The sequence below is a fragment of the Amyelois transitella genome, chromosome 31, assembly GCF_032362555.1.
Source record: "Amyelois transitella isolate CPQ chromosome 31, ilAmyTran1.1, whole genome shotgun sequence".
Classification (NCBI taxonomy): domain Eukaryota; kingdom Metazoa; phylum Arthropoda; class Insecta; order Lepidoptera; family Pyralidae; genus Amyelois; species Amyelois transitella.
Genome location: NC_083534.1, coordinates 4,571,314 through 4,599,193, shown reverse-complemented (window position 1 = coordinate 4,599,193; position 27,880 = coordinate 4,571,314). Strand labels below are relative to the sequence as shown.

Here is a 27,880-nt window from a genome sequence, read left to right as displayed (position 1 = left end):
ACCTATGTCTTAACTACACACATATTTTTTGTATACTACAGGCCTCCCGCGACGTCGTCCGCGTGGAATCAATCCCGCGGGAACTCCGGGATAAAAAGTAGCCTATATGTCATACTGGGTCTTCAGCTACCTACATACCAAATTTCATCGTAATCGGTTCAGTAGTTTTTGCGTGAATGAGTAACTGACATCCTGATATAATCACAAACTTTCGCATTTATAATATTAAGTAGGGTAGGATTTTTATAATTACATTCATACATAGATACATATTAGGTATTACGTCTATATCCCTTTCGGGGTTGACAGAGCCAACAGTCTTGAAAAGGCTGATAGGGCCACGTTAACCTTTATGGCTTAATGATAAATTTAGATTCAAATAGTGACAGATTGCTAGCCTAAAAGAATCTCAAGATTATAAGCCTATCCCTTATCGCCTTCTACGACTTGTTTATTCGACAATGCTACAAACACAAACAAATATAACAATAACAAATCCTTAAAACTAACACGGATGTGCTGTAGTAAGTCGAAATGGTCATAACTCAGCGATCTTTTTGCACTGAAAGAGTACAAAAACGCTGATTTTCAGTTATCACCATTTGAGGGTTTAAGATTAAATTCATGCAGTAGACAATAAAATATATTTCAAAACTCTTTATTTCTATAAAATTGTTTAAATAAATAAATATTAAATAACAAAATCTATTAAAACACATCAAATCTTCGATGAACAAGTATTTAAAAAGTCAACAATATGATCCACGAAGTCTTCAGGCTTCAGCAGGTGGTGGTCGTGGCTGCCGTCCACGCAGACCACCTTATACTTCCTGGTGCTGTGGTCGAACAGGCAGACAGACTGCGAGGAACACTGGATCTGGTTGTAGAGGGACAAAGCCTGGGTGGTGTGGAAGATGAGCAGGGGCAGGGAGACGTCGCTCAGGATCTGTTCCAGGAGGTCGAAGGTGACTGGGATGTGCGCCGTCTGGAAGGCCGCCTTCTGGGGAGACAGCCTGGAAGGCAGACCAGGATACCAAAACTTAACAAACATACATACATATGGTCACGTCTATATCCCTTGCGGGGTAGACAGAGCCAACAGTCTTGAAAAGACTAGAACAGCACGTTCAGCTTAATGATGTAATATAATGTAATTAAAATAGTGACAGGTTGCTATCCCATCGCCAAGTTTATAACCCTATTCCTTTGTAGCTTTTTACGACATCCCTCAAAAATTACGGAGTGGTCCTATTTTTTTGTTTCCATTGGTGCCGGCAACCACACGGCAACGCACTAACATTTAATTTTGAAATACACACGGGATCGAATCCACCGGCAAAAGCTAGTTTGGTCAAAGATTGCGGCTCACTTGTAAAGACCTTCGCCGGCGGGAGTGAGGTTCCTGGACAGAATGAGTTCGGCTCGCTCCCGCGTCAGCTTGCGCGTGCGCATCACTGACTCAAGCGCTTCCTCGTACGTTGATATCTTCGGCTCGCTGGAATGAGTATACTTATTACGTGAACGTACGTTTGAGAGATATTAATATATTTCAGACCAGGTCCATGATAAATTAAATTAAATTGAATTGTATTACTTACTTTAATTTTAAATGCTGAAGGATTGGATAAAACTTGGGATTCCTCTTGTAGGCGATGGGCTAGCAACCTATTGTTTCCGTCCACCCCGTAGGGGGTAAATACATGCAAACATACATATAATCACGTCTATATCCCTTGCGGGGTAGACAGAGGCAACAGTCTTGAAAACACTGAAAGGCCTCGTTCAGCTATTTGGCTTTAAGGTAGAAATGAGATTCAAATAGTGACAGGTTGCTAGCCCATCGCCTAAAAGAAGAATCCCAAGTTTTTATAAACTTGGGATTCTTCTTTTAGGTAGGCTTATGCCTACCCGATAGTCGCCTTTTACGACATCCATGGGAAACAGATGGAGTGATCCTATTCTTTTTTCTTTTGGTGTCGGGAACCACACGGCACACGTAAGGGAGAAAGACGCGATTATATGTATGTACCTATTAACTACCAATTAACTAGGATTTGTCTGAACATGTTTACCTGAAATTGCGGTAGAGCGTGTCGTAGTACCGCTCGTAGAACATGAGACTGACGAACTTGCTGTGGTGCTCCGTCATGCCGGAGTAGCGCAGCAGCCCGTACAGCGGGTCCAGGCAGACCAGCCGGGTCAGCCCCGGCCGCAGGCGATGGAACAAGATGGCTGCAACATGACATTAACAAGATGGCTGCTATATAACATCAACAAGATGGCCGCTGCATGGCTACAAGACGGATGCTACATGACATCAACAAGATGGCTGCTATATAACATCAACAAGATGGCCGCTGCATGGCTACAAGATGGATGCTACATGACATCAACAAGATGGCCGCTGCATGGCTACAAGATGGATGCTACATGACATCAACAAGATGGCTGCTATATAACATCAACAAGATGGCCGCTGCATGGCTACAAGACGGATGCTACATGACATCAACAAGATGGCTGCTATATAACATCAACAAGATGGCCGCTGCATGGCTACAAGATGGATGCTACATGACATCAACAAGATGGCCGCTGCATGGCTACAAGATGGATGCTACATGACATCAACAAGATGGCTGCTATATAACATCAACAAGATGGCCGCTGCATGGCTACAAGACGGATGCTACATGACATCAACAAGATGGCTGCTATATAACATCAACAAGATGGCCGCTGCATGGCTACAAGATGGATGCTACATGACATCAACAAGATGGCCGCTGCATGGCTACAAGATGGATGCTACATGACATCAACAAGATGGCTGCTATATAACATCAACAAGATGGCCGCTGCATGGCTACAAGACGGATGCTACATGACATCAACAAGATGGCTGCTATATAACATCAACAAGATGGCCGCTGCATGGCTACAAGACGGATGCTACATGACATCAACAAGATGGCCGCTGCATGGCTACAAGACGGATGCTACATGACATCAACAAGATGGCTGCTATATAACATCAACAAGATGGCCGCTGCATGGCTACAAGATGGATGCTACATGACATCAACAAGATGGCTGCTATATAACATCAACAAGATGGCCGCTGCATGGCTACAAGACGGATGCTACATGACATCAACAAGATGGCTGCTATATAACATCAACAAGATGGCCGCTGCATGGCTACAAGATGGATGCTACATGACATCAACAAGATGGCCGCTGCATGGCTACAAGATGGATGCTACATGACATCAACAAGATGGCCGCTGCATGGCTACAAGATGGATGCTACATGACATCAACAAGATGGCCGCTGCATGGCTACAAGATGGATGCTACATGACATCAACAAGATGGCCGCTGCATGGTATCTACAAGATGGATGCTACATGTGACGGATGGTTTCAGACCGTGGAACATGTCACATTTATTAATTAGATGACTTCAACATTAGACATCAACAAGATGGCTGCAAAATGACACATGTGACATGAGACTAAGATATTTGCTGTGGTGCTCCGTCATGCCGGAGTAGCGCAACAGCCCGTACAGCGGGTCCAGGCAGACCAGCCGGGTCAGCCCCGGCCGCAGGCGGTGGAACAAGATGGCTGGAACACGACACATTTGATGACAAGATGGCAGCTACATGAAATCAACAAGATGGCCGCTGCATGGTATGAACAAGATGGATGCTACACGTGACATAAAGAAAATGGCCACATCATCACAGACGGTGGAACAAAATGACTGGAACTTGTCACATTTGTTAATTAGATGACTTCAACATGTGACATCAACAAGATGACTTCAACATGTGACATCAACAAGATGGCCGCTGCATGGTATCTACAAGATGGATGCTACATGTGACTTAAAGAATATGGCCACAACATGACACGACATGTCTTCAAACTGTGTGACATGACATGGCGTCAGAACAAGATTCGACTGGCAGAGATGCATTTTACGTGCATAAAGTTTATATAAATAAATAAAATCAGAATTACGTACCCAATGCTCCTCCCATGGAATGGCTGATGCACATGAAGGTCTCCCACTCCAAATGCTGCAGCACCTTCCTGATGACCTCCAGGAAGAGGGAGTGGGTAGGCAGCGGCCCGGCCGGGAGGAAGTCAGACTTGCCGTGACCTGGAAGTTAAATCCGAAAACATAATGTTTGGAAATTCTGGCTTTGAGAGTTATGATCGACTTTACGATTCCCGGCCGCTAGGATAATAAAAGGACTTCATATGTTTCCCATGGATTTCGTAAAAGGCGATTTAGAAAAAGGCTAGTAAACTAGGGTTTCTTCTTGTAGGCGAAAACTAGCAACTTGTTACTATTTGAATCTCGATTCCATTCTTAAGATATACAAATTGAATGTGGCCTTTCGGTCTTTTCAAGACTGTCGACCCCGCAAGGGATATAGACGCGTAGCGGGAGCGATGATTCGGGCTCGACCGCCACCAAAGGGAAGATCTTCCGCCAGGCTAGGTGTTATGCCTGGGATTACACTGATAGCGTCGCGTGATTTTCTTTTTGTGACTTGTGGCGTAGAGATGTCGCCACAGACGTGATTACATGTACATATGTACGTATTTGTAGAAAGGGTACATAGTTATTAAAGTTATTTAATTCCTACAGAAGAAAGGAGAAAAGAGGAGAGAAATAATCAGTTAAAAATCACTATATTATTCAACATAAAATTAAGAACATCTAACATACATACATACATACATATAATCACGTCTATATCCCTTGCGGGGTAGACAGAGCCAACAGTCCTGAGCGGACTGATAGGCCACGTTCAGCTATTTGGCTTTAAGATAGAATTGAGATTCGAATAGTGACAAGTTGCCAGCCCATCGCCTAAAAAAAAAGAATCTCAAGTTTGTAAGCCTATCCTTTAGTCGCCTTTTACGACATCCATGGGAAAGAGATGGAGTGGTCCTATTCTTTTTTGTATTGGTGCCGGGAACCACACGGCACATCATAGAACATCTAACAATTAAAATTATATCTGTAACATAAAACATCATGGCAACCGTTGCTATGGCGCACACCAAGAAGGTTGCCTGCATATATGTATGTTGTTAAACCATACGACAATTATTGAGCGATATATAGTATCCTATAATAATGAATATTTTTTTTATTTTTTTAAATTGAATTTACAAACAAACCTGGGAAGTCGAAGCCGACATAGTGGAACCCTCCAGGCAGCAGGGCGAGCAGCGGCGCGAAGGTGGCCGCGGAGTCTCCGTGCCCGTGCAGCAGGAGCACCCCGGGGGCGCCGCGGGAGCCCCAGCTTAGCACTGGAATAACAACGCTTTAAAAGGTTTGTTTGTTACCTCTTCACGGGTCACTAAGCCAAACAGCTGAGCGTGGCCTTTCAGTCTTTTCAAGACTGGTGGCTCTGTCTACCCCGCTAGGGATATAGACGTGATCATATGTATGTATGTATGTATGTCACGGGTAATCTACGAACCACTCTTCTTGATATTTAAGAGTCTGGAGAAGGATATCATAATACATTTCATCCCGGTAAAGCTATAGTTCTCGTGCGATTTGCGAAAATCCTGTGTTCTTTTGCAGATGACACTAAATAGCACTAAATGACACAAAACACCGGCACCAATAGAAAAAAGAATAGGACCACTCCAACTCTTTCCCGTCGTAAAAGGCGACTAAGGGATAGGCTTATAAACTTGAGATTCTTTTAGGCGATAGGCTAGCAACCTGTCACTATATTTGAATCTCAATTCTATCTTAAAGCCAAATAGCTGAACGTGGCCTATCATTATTTTCAAGACTGTTGGCTCTGTCTACCCCGCAAAGGATGTAGACGTGATTATATGTGTTAGAATATGGCAACACAAATAATCTTCTTATTGTGGCATTATAAGTTTTAATTTTTATAATTTTACAGTTGGCTGCATTGTTATGGTAGAACACTTCCTGTATGTCATGTTGTGTGCATCGTTTAGCTCAAATAAAACATAATTAATTAAAAGCAATAAAACAGTTTTATTCATTAGTTTGTACAGGTTATGGCCCAGTAACGCCTACCTGTAAGAAAATCTAAAATCAGTGACATCGAGCGTTAGTTATTTTATTATAGGCGAAAAGTGAGGGTAGGTCTGCCAATAAAATTTCCGTCGAAAACTTTAATACTTGCTCCAGCTAAAGAGTAAGGAAGGACAGCACGATGGAAGTAAATCCAATAAATAGCACGAACAATGTAATGAAACTGGAAGGAGCCCGAAACTGGAATATATGGAAATTTCAAATGACCGTAATTTTGAGGGGTCAGGGATGGTTGGATATGGATTGTGAAACCTAAGGATACTGCAGAACGAATTAGTTGGGAGTCTAAGGAGGCAAAGGCTCAAACACTTCTGGTGACAAGAATGTCGGAAGATGTTATGTTACAGTTTATTTTCCCGAGAGAAACTATAGATACTAAAAGGGATGTGATTTTCTTAAAACAAGATGTTTGTAAAGAAAATGAATCAATTGTCACATTGGATTTGAATGGCTGCGGGCCATTACATATTCAAGATGAAATTCAGGAAGATATGAAGGTCAGTGAGACAACTGAAGACAGAGAGACCCGAAGTGCAAGCGAAACTTTTACTTCTTTCAATGACGAGTCTACCGGGGAGATGAATCTCACAGCGAATATGAGCCCTGTGAAGAGGAATCAGAGATGGAGGACACGGAGGAGGAGGAGGAACGAAAAGAGTAGGCGAGGGAGGAAACCGACGTCATTCTACCAGTGCCATAATATTGTAAGTAAGAAGAGTGAACCAACTACATACCAAGAGGCTATGGAAAGGAAAGATGCAAGCAAGTGGAAGGAGGCAATTAAGATAGAATCACAAACCTTAAATGATAATAATACTTGGACTTTTACTGATGCTCCGGTGAGTGAAAATATTATAAGTAGTAAGTGGGTTTTAAGCTTAAAGTAAATAGTAATAACCAGTACAAAACTAGGCTAGGGGTTTTGAGCAGGTTAGACTTTGGTCTAGGTCCTAGGTGAAAATTGTAAAGCTATGTCAACCCCTATGGACATCAATTTTAACACTAAAATATTTGCAAATGAAAATGTTCATAAAGATAAAAATATTGAGAAGATGTGCAGAGAAATAATAGGTTGCTTAATGTATGCAGCATCAGGCACAAATCAAATCAAATCAAATCTCTTTATTGCGGAAACACAGGTAGAAAAGATGATACAAAACAGTTCGTGTCACTGTGATCTGTCTTCATAAGACGTACAATAATTCAGTCAGATCATTTTTTTTCATTTTGAATTTAAATCATTCAATAATAAATTAAAAATCAAAATTTCGCCTTAATTTATACTTAATTAAAAATAATATATATTTAGCAATAATGTCATCAATTAATATTTAATAAAAATAAAATATAATAATTATGTCACAATATCTTTTAAAAAGTCATTGACGCTATAATAATAGCACTTATCAGTTAGTAATAATTTTATTTCCTTTTTAAATGTTACTATGTCCAATTTTTTTAGATAATCCGGTAATTTGTTAAAAATAATAGGAGCCATACCAATCACACTCTTGCCAAGCATAGCAGTCTTATGACCTCCAGTTGCCAGTTTTAGTTGATATTGGGATCTCAAATTATTTAGTCTCTTTCTAGTGTCTATTAATTTTTGAAATAAGTGCGGATTAGATTTAACAAAAATACATATTTCCATTATATAAACACAGGGTAGTGTTAAAAGTTTAAGTGTTTTAAAAATAGGTACACAACTTGTGCACAAGACCTGATCTTTGCTATCCCGTTTCCTTGCTGAGTAGATATCAATCAATCGCAAATAGTGAGTTATTAAGTGCCTTAAAAAGAGTTTTAAGATATACTAAACATACATTAAATTATAAATTGATTTTTAAATGTAAAGATATTAATTTACAAGGCTATTGTGATGCTGATTGGGCAGGTGATGTATTGGACAGAAAGTCCACCTCAGGTTATATGTTCAAGTTGTCAGATTGTTTGATTTCGTGGTCTTCCAAAAAGCAAGCTTCAGTAAGTCTGTCTTCCACCGAATCTGAGTATGTGTTATTGAGTATGGCAGCTAGTGATGTATCTTGGTTAATAAATTTATTAGCGGATTTCAATTGTGAAAATGTTTGCCCTGTTAATATATTTTTTGATAACCAGGCAGCAATAATAAATGCAAATTCAGACACTTTAAAAAGATTAAAACATGTAGACATTCGCTATCATTTTATTAAGGATCTAGTAAAAGAAAATAAAATATGTATTAAATACATTAAGACTAACGAGCAACCTGCAGATATGTTAACCAAGGTCTAAGTAAGGAATTAATTGTAAAACATTTGAATGAGTGTCGTGTGACAAATTTAAGTAAAAATTAATGCCTAACTGTTACATGGATAAGGATATTGTTTTGTTTCTACCTTTTGTTATATATAGACGTATATCATAGAAAATATATTTGTGTTGAGAAGGGGTGTTAGAATATGGCAACACAAATAATCTTCTTATGGTGGCATTATAAGTTTTAATTTTTATAATTTTACGGTTGGCTGCTTTGTTATGGTAGAACACTTCCTGTATGTCATGTAGTGTGCATCGTTTAGCTCCAATAAAACAAAGTTAATTAAAAGCAATAAAACAGTTGTATTCATTAGTTTGTACAATATGTATGTATGTATGGCACTAAATTCGCGCGAGCAAAGCTGTAAGTAAAGCTAATATGCTGGTCAGGTATGGTGGCAAAACCTGACTCACCCTACCCAGGGTCCACGGTCAAAGGCGTACCCCGGGCTCCTCTCCAGAGCGGTGAGGATGCAACCGGGACTGAAGCCAGGAGGAAGAAAATAACAAAGATAAATAAGAATATAGGCACCAGAACAGCGTGTTAACATCGTAAAGATGGCAGAGAACATACATACATATGCTCACGTCTATATCCCTTGCGGGGTAGACAGAGCCAACAGTCTTGGAAAGAGAAATAAAGTAAATATATTGGTAGTGTGAGTGGAGTACACGCCTGTCACCCTTTCCATCACGTCTCCTATCTCGGGTCTGCTGGAAGAGATTTCTTTTGAAATAAGCAGAACCTGTGTAATTTTGTTTCTGTGTTTATCAGTCTCGATGTTTTCTGTGTAAGTACATAAATTAGTCCATACATACATATGGTCATGTCTATATCCCTTGCGGGGTAGACAGAGCCATCAGTCTTGAAAAGACTGAATGGCCACGTTCAGCTATTTGGCTTAGTGATAGAATTGAGAGTCAAATAGTGACAGTTTTCTAGCCCATCGCCTAAAAGAAGAAACCCAAGAGATTAAGCCTATCCCTTAGTCGCCTTTTACGACATCCATGGGAAAGAGATGGAGTGGTCCTATTCTTTTTTGTGTTGGTGCCGGAAACCACACGGCATTAATATACGCATAGCATAAATTAGTAAATAAATAAATGAAGTAAATATGCCACCGCCACGCCTCACAGACGTGTGACACAGTACATACTCACTCATCAGTATGCGTACTTACTACAAACACATTTAAATTTCAATTAAATACAATATATAGACATAACAATATATTCTCTCGTCCAAATTTCTATTCAAATTCTAAGTTTGGATAATAATTGTGAAGTTGGCATTATTGAAGAAAATGAAGCAGTGCAGTTTGCTACCGCTTCTTCTGCACTGACGCTTCGGAAGCGACAGTAAATTTCGTTTTACGTTATTTATTTGACGTCAACAATGTTGTGAAACCAAAGAAACGGCAATTATTAAGTGATGTCTGAAATGTACCATGATAATGACTAATTTTTTTTTTAATTTCAATTGATCAATCATACTTACGCTATGTGAGTGATGCGTTTTTTTTTCAAAGTAGTTTTAATCAATAATCTCTTATTGGCATTAAGTTTTATTAATACGATTGTCATATTTCAAATGTTGATTCCTAAATAAATAAAATAAAAAATGTATATATATATTTAACTTACTCGCTATTTTAAGTCCAACCACATCAATCGTCCACTCGGTCACTTCCTTCATTTTTGACCAGTCGTCCACAAACTTAAAAATATATAAAACTTTAACATTAATATTATTCACATTAGAAAAAAAAAATCAAGTTAGATTAACACTGACACCATTTCATTTATAAAAACATAAAATATCGATTTTTAGCCTTTACATGTACCTACGTAATCGATTCTTAGTAAGCCAATACATTTTATTTCCCGCGTTAAATATTTTAAAAAGTTAAATTCTAACTCTCGATTGTAAAACGAATGCATTCAAACCAAATAACGAACTTGTAATAGAAAATAGTTAATTAAAATCACCTAATTTACATCTAAAGAATAGGTACCTACTTAGAAACATGTAAATTGCGCCTAATTCGAAAAGGAATTTCAATATGTGCATAAATTGTTAAGCGTTCATTAACTATTATTGTTTTCAAATTGGAACATAGTTATGTGCCTTGTGGTTCCAGCCATTTTACAATAGAACCACTCCATATCTTTTGCATGGATGTCGTAAAAGGCGACTAAAGCTAATAAACTTGCGATTCCTCTTGTAGGCGATGGGCTAGCAACCTGTCACTATTCGAATCTCTATTCCATCATAAAACCGTACAGCTGAACTCTTGGCTCTGTTTCCCCGCAAGGGATATATAGACGTTATTATAAATTTATAGAAGGCTTAGTGGTCTGATTGAAGTTTACCTACATTATTACCTGGCTTTCCTACTTCTTAACCTGACTGTGGACACAAGGTCATAGGTGGACCCCGGGCTCCCCCCTAGGATCTGATGATTCAATCCCTTATACCCGCAGTAGCTCAAAATATGTATTTTTTTAAATTTGAACAACACTCGAGATGACTCTAACGACAAAAAGATAATGTTTTCTTAGATTAATTCAAACCCAGCACTGCGTAAGATACTTGTATGAACGTAATTAACTTATAATTACGTGTCACCTCATCACTCATGTTCATACATAACTATAATAAAACAGAAAATATGTATGTTTGTACGCACTGACTTTTAACTTTTTGCAACCAGTGGCGACATCTCTACGCCAGAAGTCACAACAGCGAATCAAGCGACGCTAAGAACCTTATAACAACGAAGAGTCTTAATCGCGCAAGCAAAGATTTCACGGATTGGAGCATATATACAACCTCTGACAGAACATCGTCTGTTTACAGGCATAACACCTAGCCCGGCGGAAAATCTTCAGTGTGGTGGCACTCAGGCCGAATAATCGCTCCCGCTTTAGGAACAGAATAGAATATATTTCCAAAATAGATACAATGCCGTGTGGTTCCCGGCACCAATGAAAAAAAGAATAGGACCACTCCATCTCTTTCCCATAGATGTCGTAAAAGGCGACTAAGGGATAGGCTTACAAACTTGGGATTCTTCTTTAGACGATGGGCTAGCAACCTGTCACTATTTGAATCTCAATTCTATCATTAAGCCAAATAGCTGAACGTGGCCATTCAGTCTTTTCAAGACTGTTGGCTCTGTCTACCCCGCAAGGGATTTAGACGTGACCATATGTATGTATGTAGGTATGTACAATGTACTCGTATCACTTATTGTCGTCACATCACTTAAATCTAATTATAACTTCTACCACTTCCAAAGCGCATGTGCATGTGTTGAAAAAGCGGCGGAACAAACTACACTGTGCAGCACTTTCACCAAACATCAATTTACAAATATAGATCTCTTAAATCTAAATCGTGGACGAATGCACATTGTCTACATTAAAAAACATGAATGAATTAAAAACAAGAAAACTACAGTTATCAGTCAAGTTAACATACTTACATAAATACATAAAATCACGCCTTTTTCCCGGAGGGGCAGGCAGAGACTACATCTCTCCACTTGCCACGATCTCTGCACACTTCTTTCGCTTTCACATTCACTCTCTTCATGCAAGCGCGGTTTCGACTTTTGACCTGATCCTTTGCCAGGACGTCCTTAATTTAATCAAGGTACGTACGCCTAGGCCTTCCCACTCCGACCTTTGCATTATACTCTCCTTGTATATTTCCTCAGACCCCAGTTAAGTTAACTAATACAAATACACGGCCTGATGATCCTTTTTTGTTGTCGTATAAATTAAATCTTACATGCGTTCAAAGTCGCGGACGGCAACTAATGTTTGTTAAATTATATTTAATTACAGTGTTGGTTGTAATATAATAAATTAATAGATACAATACGGGACAAATTACACAGATCGAGTCAGCCTCGAAGTGAGTTCGAGACTTGTGTTACGAGATACTAACCCAACGACACTATATTTTATAATAAAAACTTATGAAGATTAACATCCAAGACCCAGGACAATCAGAGAATGTTCGTTTCACATCATGCCCTGGCCGGGATTCGAGCCCGGGACCTCCGGTGTCACAGAAAGAAAGGGCACTACCGCGCCACAGAGGCCGATTCTCAATTCAAAGTTATTATGTTATCTTGTTTTTCATAAAATAAACTTATATTTACATTATAAATGCAAACTTGAAAACGAATTTATATTTTATAGTATACCTACCTCGACTTTTTGTGAACCACTTTCGATTGAAATCGATTTTCAAAAGACGCTTTTTTTAGAAAAGAATTGCCATCCCTATTTTAAAATTCGCCTTTACATATCTGACATCAGGATTTTCACCTTTTTACCAGTAGAATAAGAAAAAAAATCCCTTTCGATCTGTATATACGACTTTCTGGTACCTTTAAGTCATAAATAGGCGTTCTCATTGATGAATGGCATCAGTTCAAATTTTTAACCGCATTTTTGACGTTTTATTTACAACAAGGATTTGGCAGATAACGGCATTTTAGTTATACCAGGGCAGAACAACGTCTTAAATTTTTGTATGCTAAGCGTTACACCATTCATCGATCTAATGCCGCATACTTCAAAAACTCTTCAAAACTACTGAACCGATTGGTTATAACTATAACTAGAACTTGACCCTGTTAGATTTGGACGACCAAACCATAGCGCGTAGTAATATGGAGCAACGCCATCTATTGGTAGGAATAAAGACTTTTTCACTTAGATAGTTCGGTACGGGCAACGTTAATCTCACTCGTTATTAACCAAAAATATACAAAATGTCTATTATAATAAATATACATATCTTAAATATATAATAATAATAATAATAAATATATACGGGACAAATTACACTGATTGAGTTAGCCTCGAAGTAAGTTCGAAACTTGTGTTACGAGATACTAACTCAACGATACTATATTTTATAATAAATACTTATATAGATAAACATCCAAGACCCAGGCCAATCAGAAAAGTTCTTTTCTCATCATGCCCTGGCCGAGATTCGAACCCGGGACCTCTGTTGTCACAGACAAGCGTACTACCGCTGAGCCACAGAGGCCGTAAAGTAAGATAAGTATATTTATTACAATTTTGAAAAATTATTTATCGTGTGTTGTTTTAAAATGGTTAAAAAGGAAATATTTCAAGAAGGCCAATAAAATAAACAATAATAGTCTTATATTTTTAAATAAATTATCAAATATTTTTATTCCTTTTAATACAATAATATTACTTGGTAATTAAATATTACTTATTAAGTAAAATATTATTATCTATTATATATATATTAGGAAATCTGTAACAAAATGGTAACTCATTTGACTACGTTACTCAAAAAGTACAAATTTAAATTTAAAAAGTATCTTATTTGACTAGTTGAAAAATAATTTATTTATTGATTCCAAACTCAAATCACGCGCCTTTTAGAAAATGCTCAATCTCTTTCGCTATGCGACCCGGGTATTCTATATGGACGTCATGATTTCCTTCGACAACTTTTAACTTAAAATTGTTATTTGGCCAACATTTGGGGTCTTTGATGAAAGATACTGCGTCGAAGAATCCTTCGTCTAAAGAGTTCTTAGCCAATATGACAAATGTTGGCGTTTTAGGGCCTGTGTAAACCTTCTGAAGGTACGCGCTTGATATTTGAGGCGTCGTGACGAATTTCATCCGTTGGTCGTACGTTATTCTGAAAATGAGCAAATTAAGAATTTTAATTATAAAACTAAATTAAACCAAATCACATCCTAATAAATAAGCTGATTGATAAAAAACTTTTATCAAAATTAAATGGTGCCGTGTGGTTACCAGCACCAATAGAAAAAAGAATAGGACCACTCCATCTCGTTCCCATTGATGTCGTAAATGGCGACTAAGGGATAAGCTTAGATAAACTTGAGTTTCTTATTTTAGGCGACGGGCTAGCAACTTGTCACTATTTAAACCTATTATTATTCTATCATTAAGTCAAACAGCTAAACGTGACCTATCTATCAGTCTTTTCAAGACTGTTGTCTCTGTCTACCCCTCAAGATATATAGACGCGATTATATATATAATTAAATGTGATTTCCATAAAATTTAGGCCTGGATTGTTCATTTTAATTCGACATTAACACAGTGACAATGGGGATTCAAATTAAGGTCTTCTTTATTTTCTAATATTAACAAAACTGGGCTTGGCTTTCAGATACTATGTTCTACCGTTTTCAGTTATCACAAATTATAAGATATAATGATCATATATTATAAATACATGCATACATATAATCACGTCTATATCCTTGCGGGGTAGACAGTGCCAACAGCCTTGAAAAGACTGATAGGCCTCGTTATTTAATAAATGTAAATACCTATAAAGGCCGTCGCCGGCTGGCTCCAGAGATCTCTCGAGGACATGCGAGACGGCTTCCTTAGACAACTCGCGGGACTTCATCAACATCTCCTGCACCTGGAAGCAGAGAACAGATTGCATATTATTAAGAAGGTAGGTGCCTCTTTTCACGACTCAAAACTCAAAAACACGGTTGCCTCCTCACCTGTCTGGAGAAGTGCCCGAGGTATGCCTTTGACCATGGACCGTGGATTGAATGAGTCAAGTTTTTACACGAAGCGACGTTTGCAGGGGAACCTAATCCGTATTGGATCGATCATGGTTACACATCCAGTTGCCTGAATGTACTGGTTTCCACACGATTTTTTCCCTCACCGTAAGAGCATCGGTTAGTATTCAAACTAATTAACATAATTTTTAAAATAGTCATTGGTACATGGTCGAGGTGGGATTCCAACCCGTGCCTTTCTGCGCATCGCGCATTTTTCCGGAGCCCAACTCGCTCTTGTCCTTGTCTCTTCATGCAAGCTCGTGTTCTTATAATTATTACCTTTTCGTAAGTATACGTTGGTGCCGTGTCCTTCCCGCCGTTCCACTTGGGGTACATTTCTCCGTAGAACCTCTCGTAGTAGTACTTGTACCACTTGCCGAGGTTCTCGATCTCCCACGAGAAGTACGCGGGTATAGGGTCCAGCTCCACAGCTTTGCTGATTTGGCCCGGATACGCCAAGTTGAAATATTTGCCTGAAATAATTTAGCTATTTTCGTCACACAAGTTTCTCAGACCAATCACTAAGATAAAGCTAACTTCGAGAGTTTTTATTGGGATAGGTAAAAAGTATTCACTTCAGACCGAGTCGAGTTTGCGTTTGAATTAAAACGTTTTTAAAGTGTTCTCATTTTGTTTTCGTTCGAACGAAATTTTCTATATGAATTTTAATTCTATTATTAAGCCAAACAGTTGAACGTGGCCTATCAGTCTTTCAAGTCCGTTGGCTCTGTCTACCCCGCAAGGGATAGAGACGTGATTATACATATGTATATCTGATACATAAAAATCTATTGTAACATCAAACAATACTCACCAATGAGTACTCCAAGAGAATGACCAACGAACGCGAACTGGCCCCACTTGAAATGTTTTTTGACCTCAAACAGACTTGGAACTAAGTCCATCACAGTGTACCTCACGCCTTTAGGCAGGTGGTCGGACAGGCCATTCCCCGGGAGGTCTATGGACACGTAGAAGTAGGAGTCGGGGAGTGACGTCACGAGGGGACGGAAGGAAGAACAGGCGTCCAGTTTCCCGTGAACCAAGCAGACCGGGGGGTTGCTGGGGTCTCCCCATGACAGTGCTGTGAAAATGGAACTTGTAGACATGGTTATAACATCCTGACTTAGTTATGAGAATTAAAAAAATCTTGTTATTATTATTGTAGGCGATGGGCTAGCAACCTGTCACTATTTGAGTCTCAATTCCATCATAAACCCATACAGCTGAACGTTGCCTAATTTTGAAATAGTGACAGGTTTCTAGCCCATCGCCTACAAGAGGAATCCCAAGTTTATAAGCCTATCCTTTAGTCGCCTTTTACGACATCCGTGGAAAAGATATGAAGTGGTTCTATCCTAAAATGCCGAATCCACACGGCAGATATGAGATATCGGAATATCGTCATATGCTAAAAAGAGATTAGTGTTTAATCATTTCAATCTGATTAAACACCTTCATGTCCACACTACAATTTTAATATAGAAGAGACATCCGCTTTTTTTTTCTAACAATTAAACTTAGTATAAGTTAAATTTTGATGAAATCTCACATAGAGATAGACAACATAGACAACGAAATAAACGGAGCCAATTCTAGGACAACGGTATTATCTTTCCTTACTTGAACATGTTAAAATAAATAAAAAAATATATTAAATGAAAGGGCCTTACCTGCAATATTACCCCATGGTGCTTTTATGACAACCTCTCTTTCAGACCGGCTCACTAAAGGATTCGTTACTCTGAAAGAAAAAAAAGAAGTCGGAATACATACTATTTTATTGTTGATAGAATAGAAAATAAATTTTTAGGGTGCGTAGATAAACGTTGGTGCAACTTTTTTCCGATTTAAAATAATATTTTTTTTATATACTTACATATTTCTTAAAACCCCAGTTATCTTCATCTTCAAAAATATAAAAAGATGAGATTTTATTTATATTTAATGAAATAGTTGCCAATTTGACTAAATAAATTTTATATCTGATGCACTTTCTGTTCAAATTTGCCGCGGTTTTTATTTTTCCTCCAACTAAAATCGTAACCGGCCAGTGGTATTATCCATTGTAAATGTCGTCAGTTTAAAACAATTGTAAACATAATTTTTTTATCACAATCACAAAAAATATTTGCTATTAATGACAAGAGTCACATGGACACACACTCAAATGTAGAACAATACTAAGCGAATCTAAATCAACAAACTGTTCAAATCTGTTGTCAAGGTCATAAAACGATAAGAATTGTGTCTGTCTGATTCTCAGATGGAGTGAGCCTAGCCTAGACACTTTATACGACAGTTGCGTATTTAGAGCGAAACAATAGTATCAAAATCTTTAGTATATTTTCCTTTTCACAAGTGATAAATAACGGCCAAAGTGCGTATATTTTTATCAATAAATTTGCTACATAAGTACGAAATATTTAAAATCGCATAGCAAGTTGTCTTCTTCGAAATCATATGACGAGCAAAGTCCATTTTAAACACGGAAGTAATCACCTCCCACGCTTTTTTTTGTGAACATTTGACTTCAGTAAAGATATCATGAATGTAGAGGAATGTAAATCTATCTTATTTAATTTTAATATATAAGTAAATAATAACAACACTTATAAAAAACAAAATGTTTTATTATTTTGTATGATAATAAATAAGTAATGTAGATTTAATACAGACCTAATACGCCTGTGCAAGAATGAAAAACTTAAAAAAAAAATGAATTGTCAATGTCAAAACAGTAGTTTAATAAAACGTAAACAAACAAAAGGTTCCGTTTTAATTTATGTAGTTGCAATAAATTTATTTTACGAATATTACTTTATTTTTCCACGAGATTGCGCGTGCGTGTAACGTGTAATGAAAATCATGTTTAAATAGTCAATAGTTCGGTGGTTTTTATCACTAGATAACTAATTAATTAATATAAAAATTTGTAATGAAAATAAACTACAATATTTTATCTAAATTGATAACAACTTTTATAGCGTGAAATAGATGCTGTTTAATGTTGAACCAAAGTCCAATAGCTATGAAGATACAGGCCCGGTTAAGAACAAAGTACATTTAAATGATTATTTACCTACTTATCTACAATTAGCCAGATTTTGAATTGCAAAGATATCAAATAATTGCTAATGTTACATCAGTTTTCATTAATTAATAAACATAATTAAATATTACTTAAACTTTGTTGACACTATAAAAAAAATTATAATGAAGTTGACCAAAGAATGGTTTGTGCCAGCTCCGTGGGGCAATATTGCTGGTGAGAGTTTTTTTAAATTAAACAACTAACATTTTTTTATTCACAAACTAATATTTTTTTATTTATATTTTCGGGTCTTAGTAACCAGCATTAAAATTTGTTCCAATTAAAAGTTTAAGGATGAATGCAACATTAATTTTTGTTTTAATTTTAAGTACTTAACTTTTTTTTTAAATTAGTTAACTGTTTTGTCAGCAGTATATATTCCCATTCAGTGTGTAAAGCTGATCAAAGGAAAAGCTTCTTTTCATACTGTTTACTCCCATAATCCCATATTGATATAGAGACTAGAATTGACCCTTAGGAAGAACATGGGCTACTTCTTGTTGTGAAAAAGAAACCATACAAATAAAGTCGCTGGCAAAAGCTAGGAAATAAATATATGGGGATGAATATGATTTACAGAGACTACGCAATTTATAAATTATAACTTCTTTTCTCTTTTTATTTATTATAATAAGTATTTGCAAATAGCTGTATATATATATATATTTTATATATTTTAAAATTATATAACTACACTGCAGCTTTGCTTTGTAGTATGTAGTGATAGTGACTTTAATAAATAGCATACATATAATCACGTCTATATCCCTTGCGAGGTAGACAGAGGGAAAAGCCTTGAAAAGACTAATAGGCCATGTTCAGCTGTTCAAAAAAAAAACAGTGTCATAATACAATAAAGTTGCATGCAAAGTCTCGTATAGAAATTTCTCAAAAAACATAATGTATTTTCGTCTTTTGGCTTTATAATTTTGTAACAGCTGTGTAAAGAAATCATCTCTATACAAACATTAAAAAATGTTAAGTTATTAATATTATTTTATGTTAAAATAATATTATATTATGTTAAAATAATATTAATAAGTCCCTGTGGTTCCCGGCACCAATACAAAAATGAATAGGACCACTCCATCACTTTCACATGGATGTCGTTAAAGGCGACTAAGGCTATAGGCTTATAAACTTGGGATTCTTCTTTTAGGCGACAGGCTAGCAATCTGTCACTATTTGAATCTCAATTCTATCATTAAGCCAAACAGCTGAAGGCTGTTGGCTCTGTCTACCCCGCAAGGGATATAGGCGTGACTATATGTAAGTATGTGTATGTATACATACATACACATACTTATATATAGTCACGTCCATATCCCTTGCGACTGAATGGCCACATTCAGCTATATGGCTTAATGATAGAATTGAGATTCAACTATTTGAATCTCAATTCTATCACTAAGCCAAACAGCTGAGTGTGGCCTATCAGTCTTTTCAAGACTGGTGGCTCTGTCTACCCCGCTAGGGATATAGACGTGATCATATGTATGTATGTATGTTGAGATTCAAATAGTGACAGGTTGCTAGCACATCGCCTGAAAAAAGAATCCCAAGTTTGTAAGCCTATCCCTATGTATGTATACATACATACATACATATGGTCACGTCTTTGTCCCTTGCGGGGTAGACAGAGCCAACAGTCTTGAAAAGACTGAATGACCACGTTCAGCTATTTGGCTTAATGATAGAATTGAGATTCAAATGCTATGTATGTACATATATAAGACTACCCGCCCCGGCTTCGCACGGGTGCAAAATTATAAATGTTATTATACATAAAAACCTTCCACTTGAATCACTCTGCCTGTTACCAAAAAGCGCATCAAAATCCGTTGCGTAATTTTAAAGATTTAAGCATACAGACAACATACATACATACATACATATAATCAAGTCTATATCCCTTGCGGGGTAGACAGAGCCAACAGTCTTGTAAAGACTAATAGGCTACGTTCAGCTGTTTGGCTTTAAGATGGAATTGAGATTCAAATAGTGACAGTAGTTTATAAACCTACCCCTTAGTCGCCTTTTACGACATCCATGAGAAAGAGATGGGAGTGGTCCTATTCTTTTTTCTATTCGTGCCGGGAACCATACAGACAAACAGACTAAAATAGCGACTTTGTTTTATACTGTGTAGTGATGGTGATACATTCCTCTGCTGCAGTGATATCCTGGGGCTCCGCGGACGGCAGGCCGGCGCTGCTGGTGCACGGGCGGCAGGACAGCGCCGCCACGTTCCAGCCGCTGGCGGAGCGCCTCCCGCACTCGTACTACTTCGTGGCCGTGGACCTGCCTGGCAACGGGAAGTCGGATCCGTTCCCGGCTGGTAAGACTGCATGACCAGCATTAATTATAGCATAAGTGAATAAATAAATATAAATGTACTAGCTGTGCCCGCGACTTCGTCCGCTTTAGTTATTTTGGGCATCATTGAAGGATTCAAGGATGAATAATTTATTCCCGTTTTTTTTTTCACATTTTCCATTATTTTTTCGCTCCTAATAGTTGCAGCGTGATGTTATATAGCCTAAAACCTTCCTCGATAAATGGTCTATTCAACACAAAAATAATTTTTCAATTCGAACCAGTAGTTCCTGAGATTAGCGCGTTCAAACAAACAAACTCTTCAGCTTTATAATATTAGTATAGATAGGGGACAAATTACACAGATTGAGTTAGCCTCGAAGTAAGTTCGAGACTTGTGTTACGAGATACTAACTCTACGATACTATATTTTATGATAGATACTTATATAGACAAGCATCCAAGACCCAGGCCAATCAGAAAAAGTTCTTTCCTCATCATGCCCTGGCCGGGATTCGGGACCTCCGGTGTCACAGACAAGCGCACTACCACTTACATAGGTACATACATAAAATCATAAAATGTTGTGATGTGAAAGAAGATGTAGTTACAGGAATAGAAAAGGGTATGTTGAGATGGTTCGGTCATGTGGAGAGGATGAATGAAAGCAGGTTGACTAAGCAGATATACAAGGAGAGTGTGGAGGGAAAGGTCGGAGTGGGAAGACCGGTATGGTCAAGTCAACTGATACTTCGTACTGTAAGAATGGGAAGACCTAGACGAACGTATCTTGATCAAATTAAGGACGTCCTGGTAAAGGGTCAGGTCAAAATTACCCGAAACCGCCGAGCTTGCATGAAGAGAGTTATGAATGTGGATGAAGACATACATGACACAACACATGACATACGTACATACATAAAATCACGCTTCTTTCCCGGAGGGATAGGCAGACTACCTCTTTCCACTTGCCACGTTCTCTGCATACTTCCTTCGCTTCATCCATATACTTAACTAAGTTTATTGTCACCACGCTAGGTGTCTCCTGTTTAGGGGAATCCCTAGTTAAGTGACATTTTGTAAAGAGCTTTTTCTTTCCAAATGACAAATTATATTTATACTACCGTGTGCTTCCCGGCACCAATATAAAAATGAATAGGACCATTCCATCTCTTTCCAATGGATATCGTAAAAGTCTACTAAAGGATAGGCTTATAAACTTAGGATTCTTCTTACAGTGCGATGGGCTAGCAACCTGTCACTATTTGAATCTCAATTCTATAACTTACAGCTGAACGTGGCCTGTCAGTCTTTTCAAGACTTTTGGCTTCCCAACAAACTTACTTTCACATTGTTAATATTAGTTGGGATATAAAGACACATTATTCCTGCTGTTCTATTATATGTTTTGGTTTAATATTGATATAACTATATGTTTAAACAAACACACATTGTATGACGTTATTGTTATACAAGTAAGTTGAGAGAGTTTCTACAGTTGTGTAAATAAATTTTTCGAGTGACTCAATTTTTTGAATAAAAATTTCAGTGTGAATAAATAAATTGTACATACATACATATACTCGAAAAATATGTATGAATGTACGTGTTTATGTGTATGTACGTATGTATTCTTAACTCTTATTCGCAGGTCTCCCAGTGTGGCGGTATTACTACCTAGGCGCCATAGACGTAGTGGTTAAACATCTGCGATGGCTCAAGTTCATATACGTGGGCCACTCTATGGGATGCGAGCTAGGTAACTCATCATTAGAATAGCATACATACATACATATAATCACGTCTTTATCCCTAGCGGGGTAGACAGAGCCGACAGTGTTGAAAAGACTGAAAGGCCACGTTCAGCCGCCTGGCCCACTGATAGAATTGAGATTCAAATATTATCAGGTTGCCTAAGTATTTTCAAGACTTTTGGCTCTGCCTACACCGCAAGAGATATAGACGTGATTATATATATATATATATAATCACGTTTACATAGGTACATATATATATATATATATATATAATACTTATGTATGTATGTACCTATGTAAGGACGTCCTGGTAAAGGGTCAGGTCAAAAGTACCCGAAACCGCCGAGCTTGCATGAAGAGAGTTATGGATGTGGATGAAGCAAAGGAAGTATGCAGAGATCGTGGCAAGTGGAAAGAGGAAGTCTCTGCCTACCCCTCCGGGAAAGAGGCGTGATTTTATGTATGTATGTATGTACGTATGTACCTATGTAATTTCATTGCCAAAAAAAATGTTTGCCTCCTGTTCAAATCTTCAATATCCTTTCTCATCCCATCAGGTCTATTCTTCAACGCGGTGAGACCTGGAATGATAACGAGGATGGTCCACCTGGACCCGCTGCTGACCTTCCAGCGGCTGCAGAACAGCGAGCGCCCCGACCGCTACTTCAGCACCTACTTTCAGAGCTTCTACGACAATTACGACAATTATAATTATTATTTCAAGGTATTTATATTAGTATCTGGATTGTTCGTAAGTGCCGTGTGGTTCCCGGCACCAGTACTAAAAAGAATAGGACCACTCCATCTCTTTCCCTTGGATGTCGTAAAAGACGGCTAAGGGATAGGCTTACAAACTTGGGATTCTTTTTTAGGCGATGGGCTAGCAACCTGTCACTATTTGAATCCCAACTCTATCATGAAGCCAAACAGCTGAACGTGGCCTTTCAGTCTTTCCATAACAGTTGGCTCTGTCTACCCCGCAAAGGATATAGACTTGAATATTATGTTATGTAATGTAATTTGAGCTGTTTGGTTTAATGATAGAATTGAGATTCAAATAATAAAATGCCACTATATGAATCTCAATTCTATCATTAAACCAAACAGCTGAACGTGGCCTATCAGACTTTACAAGACCGTTGTCTCTGTCTACCCCGCAAAGGACATAGACGTGACCATATGTATGTATGATAATAAATTCCCGATGCAGGTGTACACGAAACGTAAAGCGCTGGAGGCGGTGGTGCGCGCGCGCCGCGTGGGCGCCGAGCTCGCCGAGCTGCTGCTGCGGCGGAACCTCATCGCGCTGGGGGACGACCACTACAGGTGCGTGCATGTCAACACGTCTGTATCCCTTGGGCCGTGCTAGCGAGCGAGCGTGTAAGTGGCGTGCTAGCGAGGGAGCGAGTGAGTAAGTGAGTGAGCGTGCTAGCGAGCGAGTGAGTGAGTGGCGTGCTAGCGAGGGAGCGAGTGAGTAAGTGAGTGAGCGCGCTAGCGAGCGAGTGAGTGAGTGGCGTGCTAGCGAGGGAGCGAGTGAGTAAGTGAGTGAGCGCGCTAGCGAGCGAGTGAGTGAGTGGCGTGCTAGCGAGGGAGCGAGTGAGTAAGTGAGTGAGCGTGCTAGCGAGCGAGTGAGTGAGTGGCGTGCTAGCGAGGGAGCGAGTGAGTAAGTGAGTGAGCGTGCTAGCGAGCGAGTGAGTGAGTGGCGTGCTAGCGAGGGAGCGAGTAAGTAAGTGAGTGAGCGTGCTAGCGAGGGAGCGAGTGAGTAAGTGAGTGAGCGTGCTAGCGAGAGAGTGTGTGAGCGAGCGTGATTGTGTGAGCGAGCGAGTGAGTAAGTGAGTGAGCGTGCTAGCGAGCGAGCGTGTAAGTAAGTAAGTGAGCGTGCTAGCGAGCGAGCAAGTGTGTGAGTAAGTGAGTCAGCGTGCTAGCGAGCGAGTGAGAGTGTGTGAGCGAGCTAGCGACCGAGCGAGCGAGCGAGCGAGTAAGTGAGTGAGCGTGCTAGCGAGCGAGCGAGTAAGTGAGTGAGCGTGCTAGCGAGCGAGCGAGTAAGTGAGTGAGCGTGCTAGCGAGAGAGTGTGTGAGCGAGCGTGCTAGCGAGAGAGTGTGTGAGCGAGCGTGCTAGAGAGAGAGTGTGTGAGCGAGCTAGCGACCGAGCGAGCGAGCGAGCGAGTGAGTTATATCTGACATTGTTTTACCTAACCAACAAAACCACGGCGACCGTTGCTCTCGCGCACATAAAGGCGGTCGCTACAGTAGCACATGTCGCAGGCTGTCGTGGGACCGGCGCACGGCCGACTGCGTCCCGCAGAACTTCCCCAACGAGTATTACGCGGAGCTGTTCAGCACCGCGCCGCCTTCCGTCCTCATCAACATGTCTAACGGCCACAAGGTATGAATACAATATACATACATACATACATATGATCACGTCTATATCCCTAGCGGGGTAGACAGAGCCACCAGTCTTGAAAAGACTGATAGGCCTCGCTCAGCTGTTTGGCTTAGTGATAGAATTGAGATTCAAATAGTGACAGGTTGCTAGCCCATCGCCTAAAAGAGGAATCCCAAGTTTATTAGCCTATCCCTTAGTCGCCTTTTACGACATCCATGGGAAAGAGATGGAGTGGTCCTATTCTTTTTTGTAATGGTGCCGGGAACCACACGGCACTACAATAATATACAATATCTTATATATAAAATTCTCGTGTCACAATGTTTGTCTCCGTACTCCTCCGAAACGGCTTTACCGATTTTAACCAAATTTTGCATGCATATTCAGTAGGTCTGAGAATCGGCTAACATCTATTTTTCATACCCCTTAGTGATATGGGTTGTCCACACTTAACATATTTTTTAACTAAAAATTATTTATATGGCAAAACAACGTTTGCCGGGACAGCTAGTAAATATATAAAATACTAGCGGCCCGCCCCGGCTTCGCACGGGTGGACATATCTTTGTGTTTTTTTTTAAATAAACAAAGAGTAAAAACAAATTTATGCCTATGTCACTTTTGAAGGTCTATTCTATATCTGTGCCAAATTTTATCAAAATCGGACCTGTAGTTTTTGAGTTAATTCCACACAAACATACAAAAATACAAATCTTTCCTCTTTATTATTAGTGTGGATAAATATATACGGGACAAATCACACAGATTGAGTTAGCCTCGAAGTAAGTTCGAGACTTGTGTCACGAGATACTAACTCAACGATACTGTATTTTATAATAAATACTTATTTAAGTAGATAAACATCCAAGACTCAGGCCAATCAGAAAAAGTTCTTTTCTCATCATGCCCTGGCCGGGATTCGTGCCCGGGACCTCCGGTGTCACAGACAAGCGTAGCTGCGCCACAGAGGCCGTCAAAAATAGAATAGATTTATTTTCAAAATTGGACACGAGGTATCACTTATTGACGTCACATCACTTAAATCTAATTATAACTACTGCCGCTTCCGAATCGCGTGTGTAGAAGAAGCGGTGGAACGAACTACACTGCAGCATTTTCACCGAAAGTCAATTTATATCTCAATCGTAGATGAATGCACATTGTACGAGTATACATTAAAATATATATTTGTGATTTATTAACTACATACATACATAAAATCACGCCTCTTTCCCGGAGGGATATGCAGAGACTACCTCTTTCCACTTGCCACGATCTCTGCATATTTCCTTCGCTTCATCCACATTCATAACTTTCTTCATGCAAGCAACATTCATTAACTAAGTGACTATTTTAGAAGTTACGTAGGTACTTAAGTTCCGTGTGGTTTCCGACAGCGATAGAAAAAAAGAATAGGACCACTCGCATCTCTTTCCCATTGATGTCGTAAAAGGCGACTAAGGGATAGGCTTATATACTTGTGATTCTTCTTTTAAGCGATGCGCTAGCAACCCGTCACTATTTGAATCTCAATTCTATCTTAAATCCAAATAGTTGAACGTAGCCTATCAGTCGGCTCTGTCTAACCCGCAAGTGATACAAACGTGACCATATGTATGTATGTATTCTATCTTAAAGCCAAATAGTTGAACGTGGCCCATCAGTCTTCAAGACCGTCGGCTCTGTCTAACCCGCAAGTGATACAGACGTGAACATATGTATGTATTACTTTGACAGGGCATAACGAGCGGGCGAGAAGACGCGTTGAAACTGATGGAAGCATTGAAAGCCCGGACCAACATGACCTTAGTCGACTTGCACGGCGAGCACGACGCCCACCTCACGCCCGACGGCATGGCGGAGACGATAGCGCAGTTCCTGGAGAAGGATCTCAGGAGGTCCAAGTTGTAGTGTGTATGTTTGTGTGTTTCTGTGCCGTGTGATATCCGGAATTGAGCAAATTTTGCTTTGTTTTTTTTTCCTTTTCTTATTTTATTTGTTTTGCAATGGATTTTGTGCGCAATGTCAGTGAGTTTTCCTCAAGCCACTCTATCAGTCTTTTCAAGACTGTTGGCTCTATCTACCCCGCAAGGGATATAGACGTGATTATATGTATGTACTTATGTATGTAGACCAGGAATCTGGCATTTTAGAATAGGACCACTCCATCGCTTTCCCATGGATGTCGTAAAAGACGACTAAGGGATAGGCTAATAAACTTGGGATTCCCTCTTTTAGGGCTAGCAACCTGTCACTGTCACTATTTGAATCTCAATTCTATCATTAAGCCTAACAAAAGAATACCAAGTTTAAAAGCCTATCCCTTAGTCGCCGTTTACGACATCCGCGGGAAAGAGAGATGGAGTGGTCCTATTCTTTTTTGTACTAGTGCCGGGAACCACACGGCACATATTTTTTATAACACGAGTATTTTTTAATAGTGAGTATTCAAAGATGTACTAGGTACTTATATGAATAAAGATTTTGAATCTGATTGAATTAAGGCTTGGTGTTGGTCTGGGGGTAGGATCTGAGTTTAGGTAGCGGCCGTGTGACGCACAGACATTATATCTTCGACGATAAATAATATATATACATTATACAAGGTGACTTTTAATTCAACTGCATAAATTTAACTGTTAAGTGTACTCATCTAAAGGATATTTAAAAACGTTAAAAGAAAAATATCGGTTCATATTTCAGAAAGTACGAAAATAAATAAAAGTATCAAAATCCACGATCCTAAATACGTCATATCACCCCGGCCGGCGGAAAAGCGACGCCTAAGATTCAGAGGTCAACGACTCTCTGAATCTTAGGCGTCGTACTTTATTTGATCTTGATACTAGAAAAATAATTAATTTTTCAGACATTTATTTACATGTTTAGTTTTAATTTCTTTTGTAGTTTTGGTCTTTAATAAAGCGTGTGACGTAGTTTTTGAGGGATTTTTACATGTGAAAATGATGACGTTTAATTTAAATAAAAATAGGCTCAAACGGCTCAGAAGCATGGGTATAGTCTATGTTTAAAAGGATGCAGTTGTTTTAAATGTCACCCTGTATATACTGGACAAATTACACAGATTGAGACAGCCTCGAAGTAAGTTCGAGACTTGTGTCACGAGATACTAACTCGATGATACAAATTTTATAATAAATACTTACTTATATAGATAAACATCCAAGACCCAGGACAATCAGAGAAAGTTCTTTTCTCATAATGCCCTGGCCGGGATTCGAACCCGGGACCTACGGTGTCACAGACGTGGCGAGATGTTATATCTAAGAAAGTT

At 38.9% G+C, this 27,880-nt stretch overlaps 2 protein-coding genes across 4 annotated transcripts; one reads left to right on the top strand and one right to left on the bottom strand.

Moving 5' to 3' along the window:
- Positions 1-718: 718 nt before the first annotated feature.
- Positions 719-17,394, bottom strand: LOC106135351 (uncharacterized). Its single transcript, XM_060953101.1, has 13 exons — positions 16,909-17,394; positions 16,703-16,773; positions 15,844-16,113; positions 15,309-15,502; positions 14,778-14,875; positions 13,840-14,113; positions 10,051-10,123; positions 5,205-5,336; positions 4,033-4,170; positions 3,519-3,629; positions 2,073-2,232; positions 1,370-1,495; positions 719-1,013 (listed from the first exon to the last, which is right to left on the bottom strand). The coding sequence occupies exons 1-13, from the start codon at positions 16,935-16,937 to the stop codon at positions 719-721; spliced, it is 1,971 nt and encodes a 656-aa protein (XP_060809084.1). The 5' UTR covers positions 16,938-17,394.
- On the top strand, positions 17,301-27,177 carry LOC106135371 (serine hydrolase-like protein 2). Of its 3 annotated transcripts, none has more exons than XM_060953225.1 (8): positions 17,301-17,409; positions 18,017-18,297; positions 20,300-20,461; positions 22,091-22,198; positions 22,754-22,920; positions 23,407-23,522; positions 24,462-24,582; positions 26,323-27,177. In XM_060953225.1, the coding sequence occupies exons 2-8, from the start codon at positions 18,246-18,248 to the stop codon at positions 26,494-26,496; spliced, it is 900 nt and encodes a 299-aa protein (XP_060809208.1). In that variant the 5' UTR covers positions 17,301-17,409; positions 18,017-18,245; the 3' UTR covers positions 26,497-27,177. The 3 variants fall into 3 exon arrangements, with proteins under 3 accessions (XP_060809208.1, XP_060809209.1, XP_060809210.1); XM_060953226.1 differs by having other exon boundaries at positions 17,309-17,409; positions 18,130-18,297; XM_060953227.1 differs by lacking the exon at positions 18,017-18,297 and having other exon boundaries at positions 17,309-17,409.
- The last annotated feature ends 703 nt before the right edge of the window (positions 27,178-27,880 follow it).

Excerpts from the sequence above, each read along its gene's own strand:
- LOC106135351 (XM_060953101.1), bottom strand. The coding sequence starts at position 16,937 with ATGAAGATAACTGGGGTTTTAAGAAATAT. Across the intron at positions 15,503-15,843 it reads TTCTCTTGGAGTACTCATTG|GCAAATATTTCAACTTGGCG; the intron begins GTGAGTATTGTT and ends AAATTATTTCAG. Across the intron at positions 2,233-3,518 it reads GCACCACAGCAAATATCTTA|CCATCTTGTTCCATCGCCTG; the intron begins GTCTCATGTCAC and ends GTCATGTTGCAG.
- LOC106135371 (XM_060953225.1), top strand. The coding sequence starts at position 18,246 with ATGAAGTTGACCAAAGAATGGTTTGTGCCAGCTCCGTGGGGCAATATT. Across the intron at positions 23,523-24,461 it reads CTGGGGGACGACCACTACAG|GCTGTCGTGGGACCGGCGCA; the intron begins GTGCGTGCATGT and ends CACATGTCGCAG. Across the intron at positions 24,583-26,322 it reads ACATGTCTAACGGCCACAAG|GGCATAACGAGCGGGCGAGA; the intron begins GTATGAATACAA and ends TTACTTTGACAG.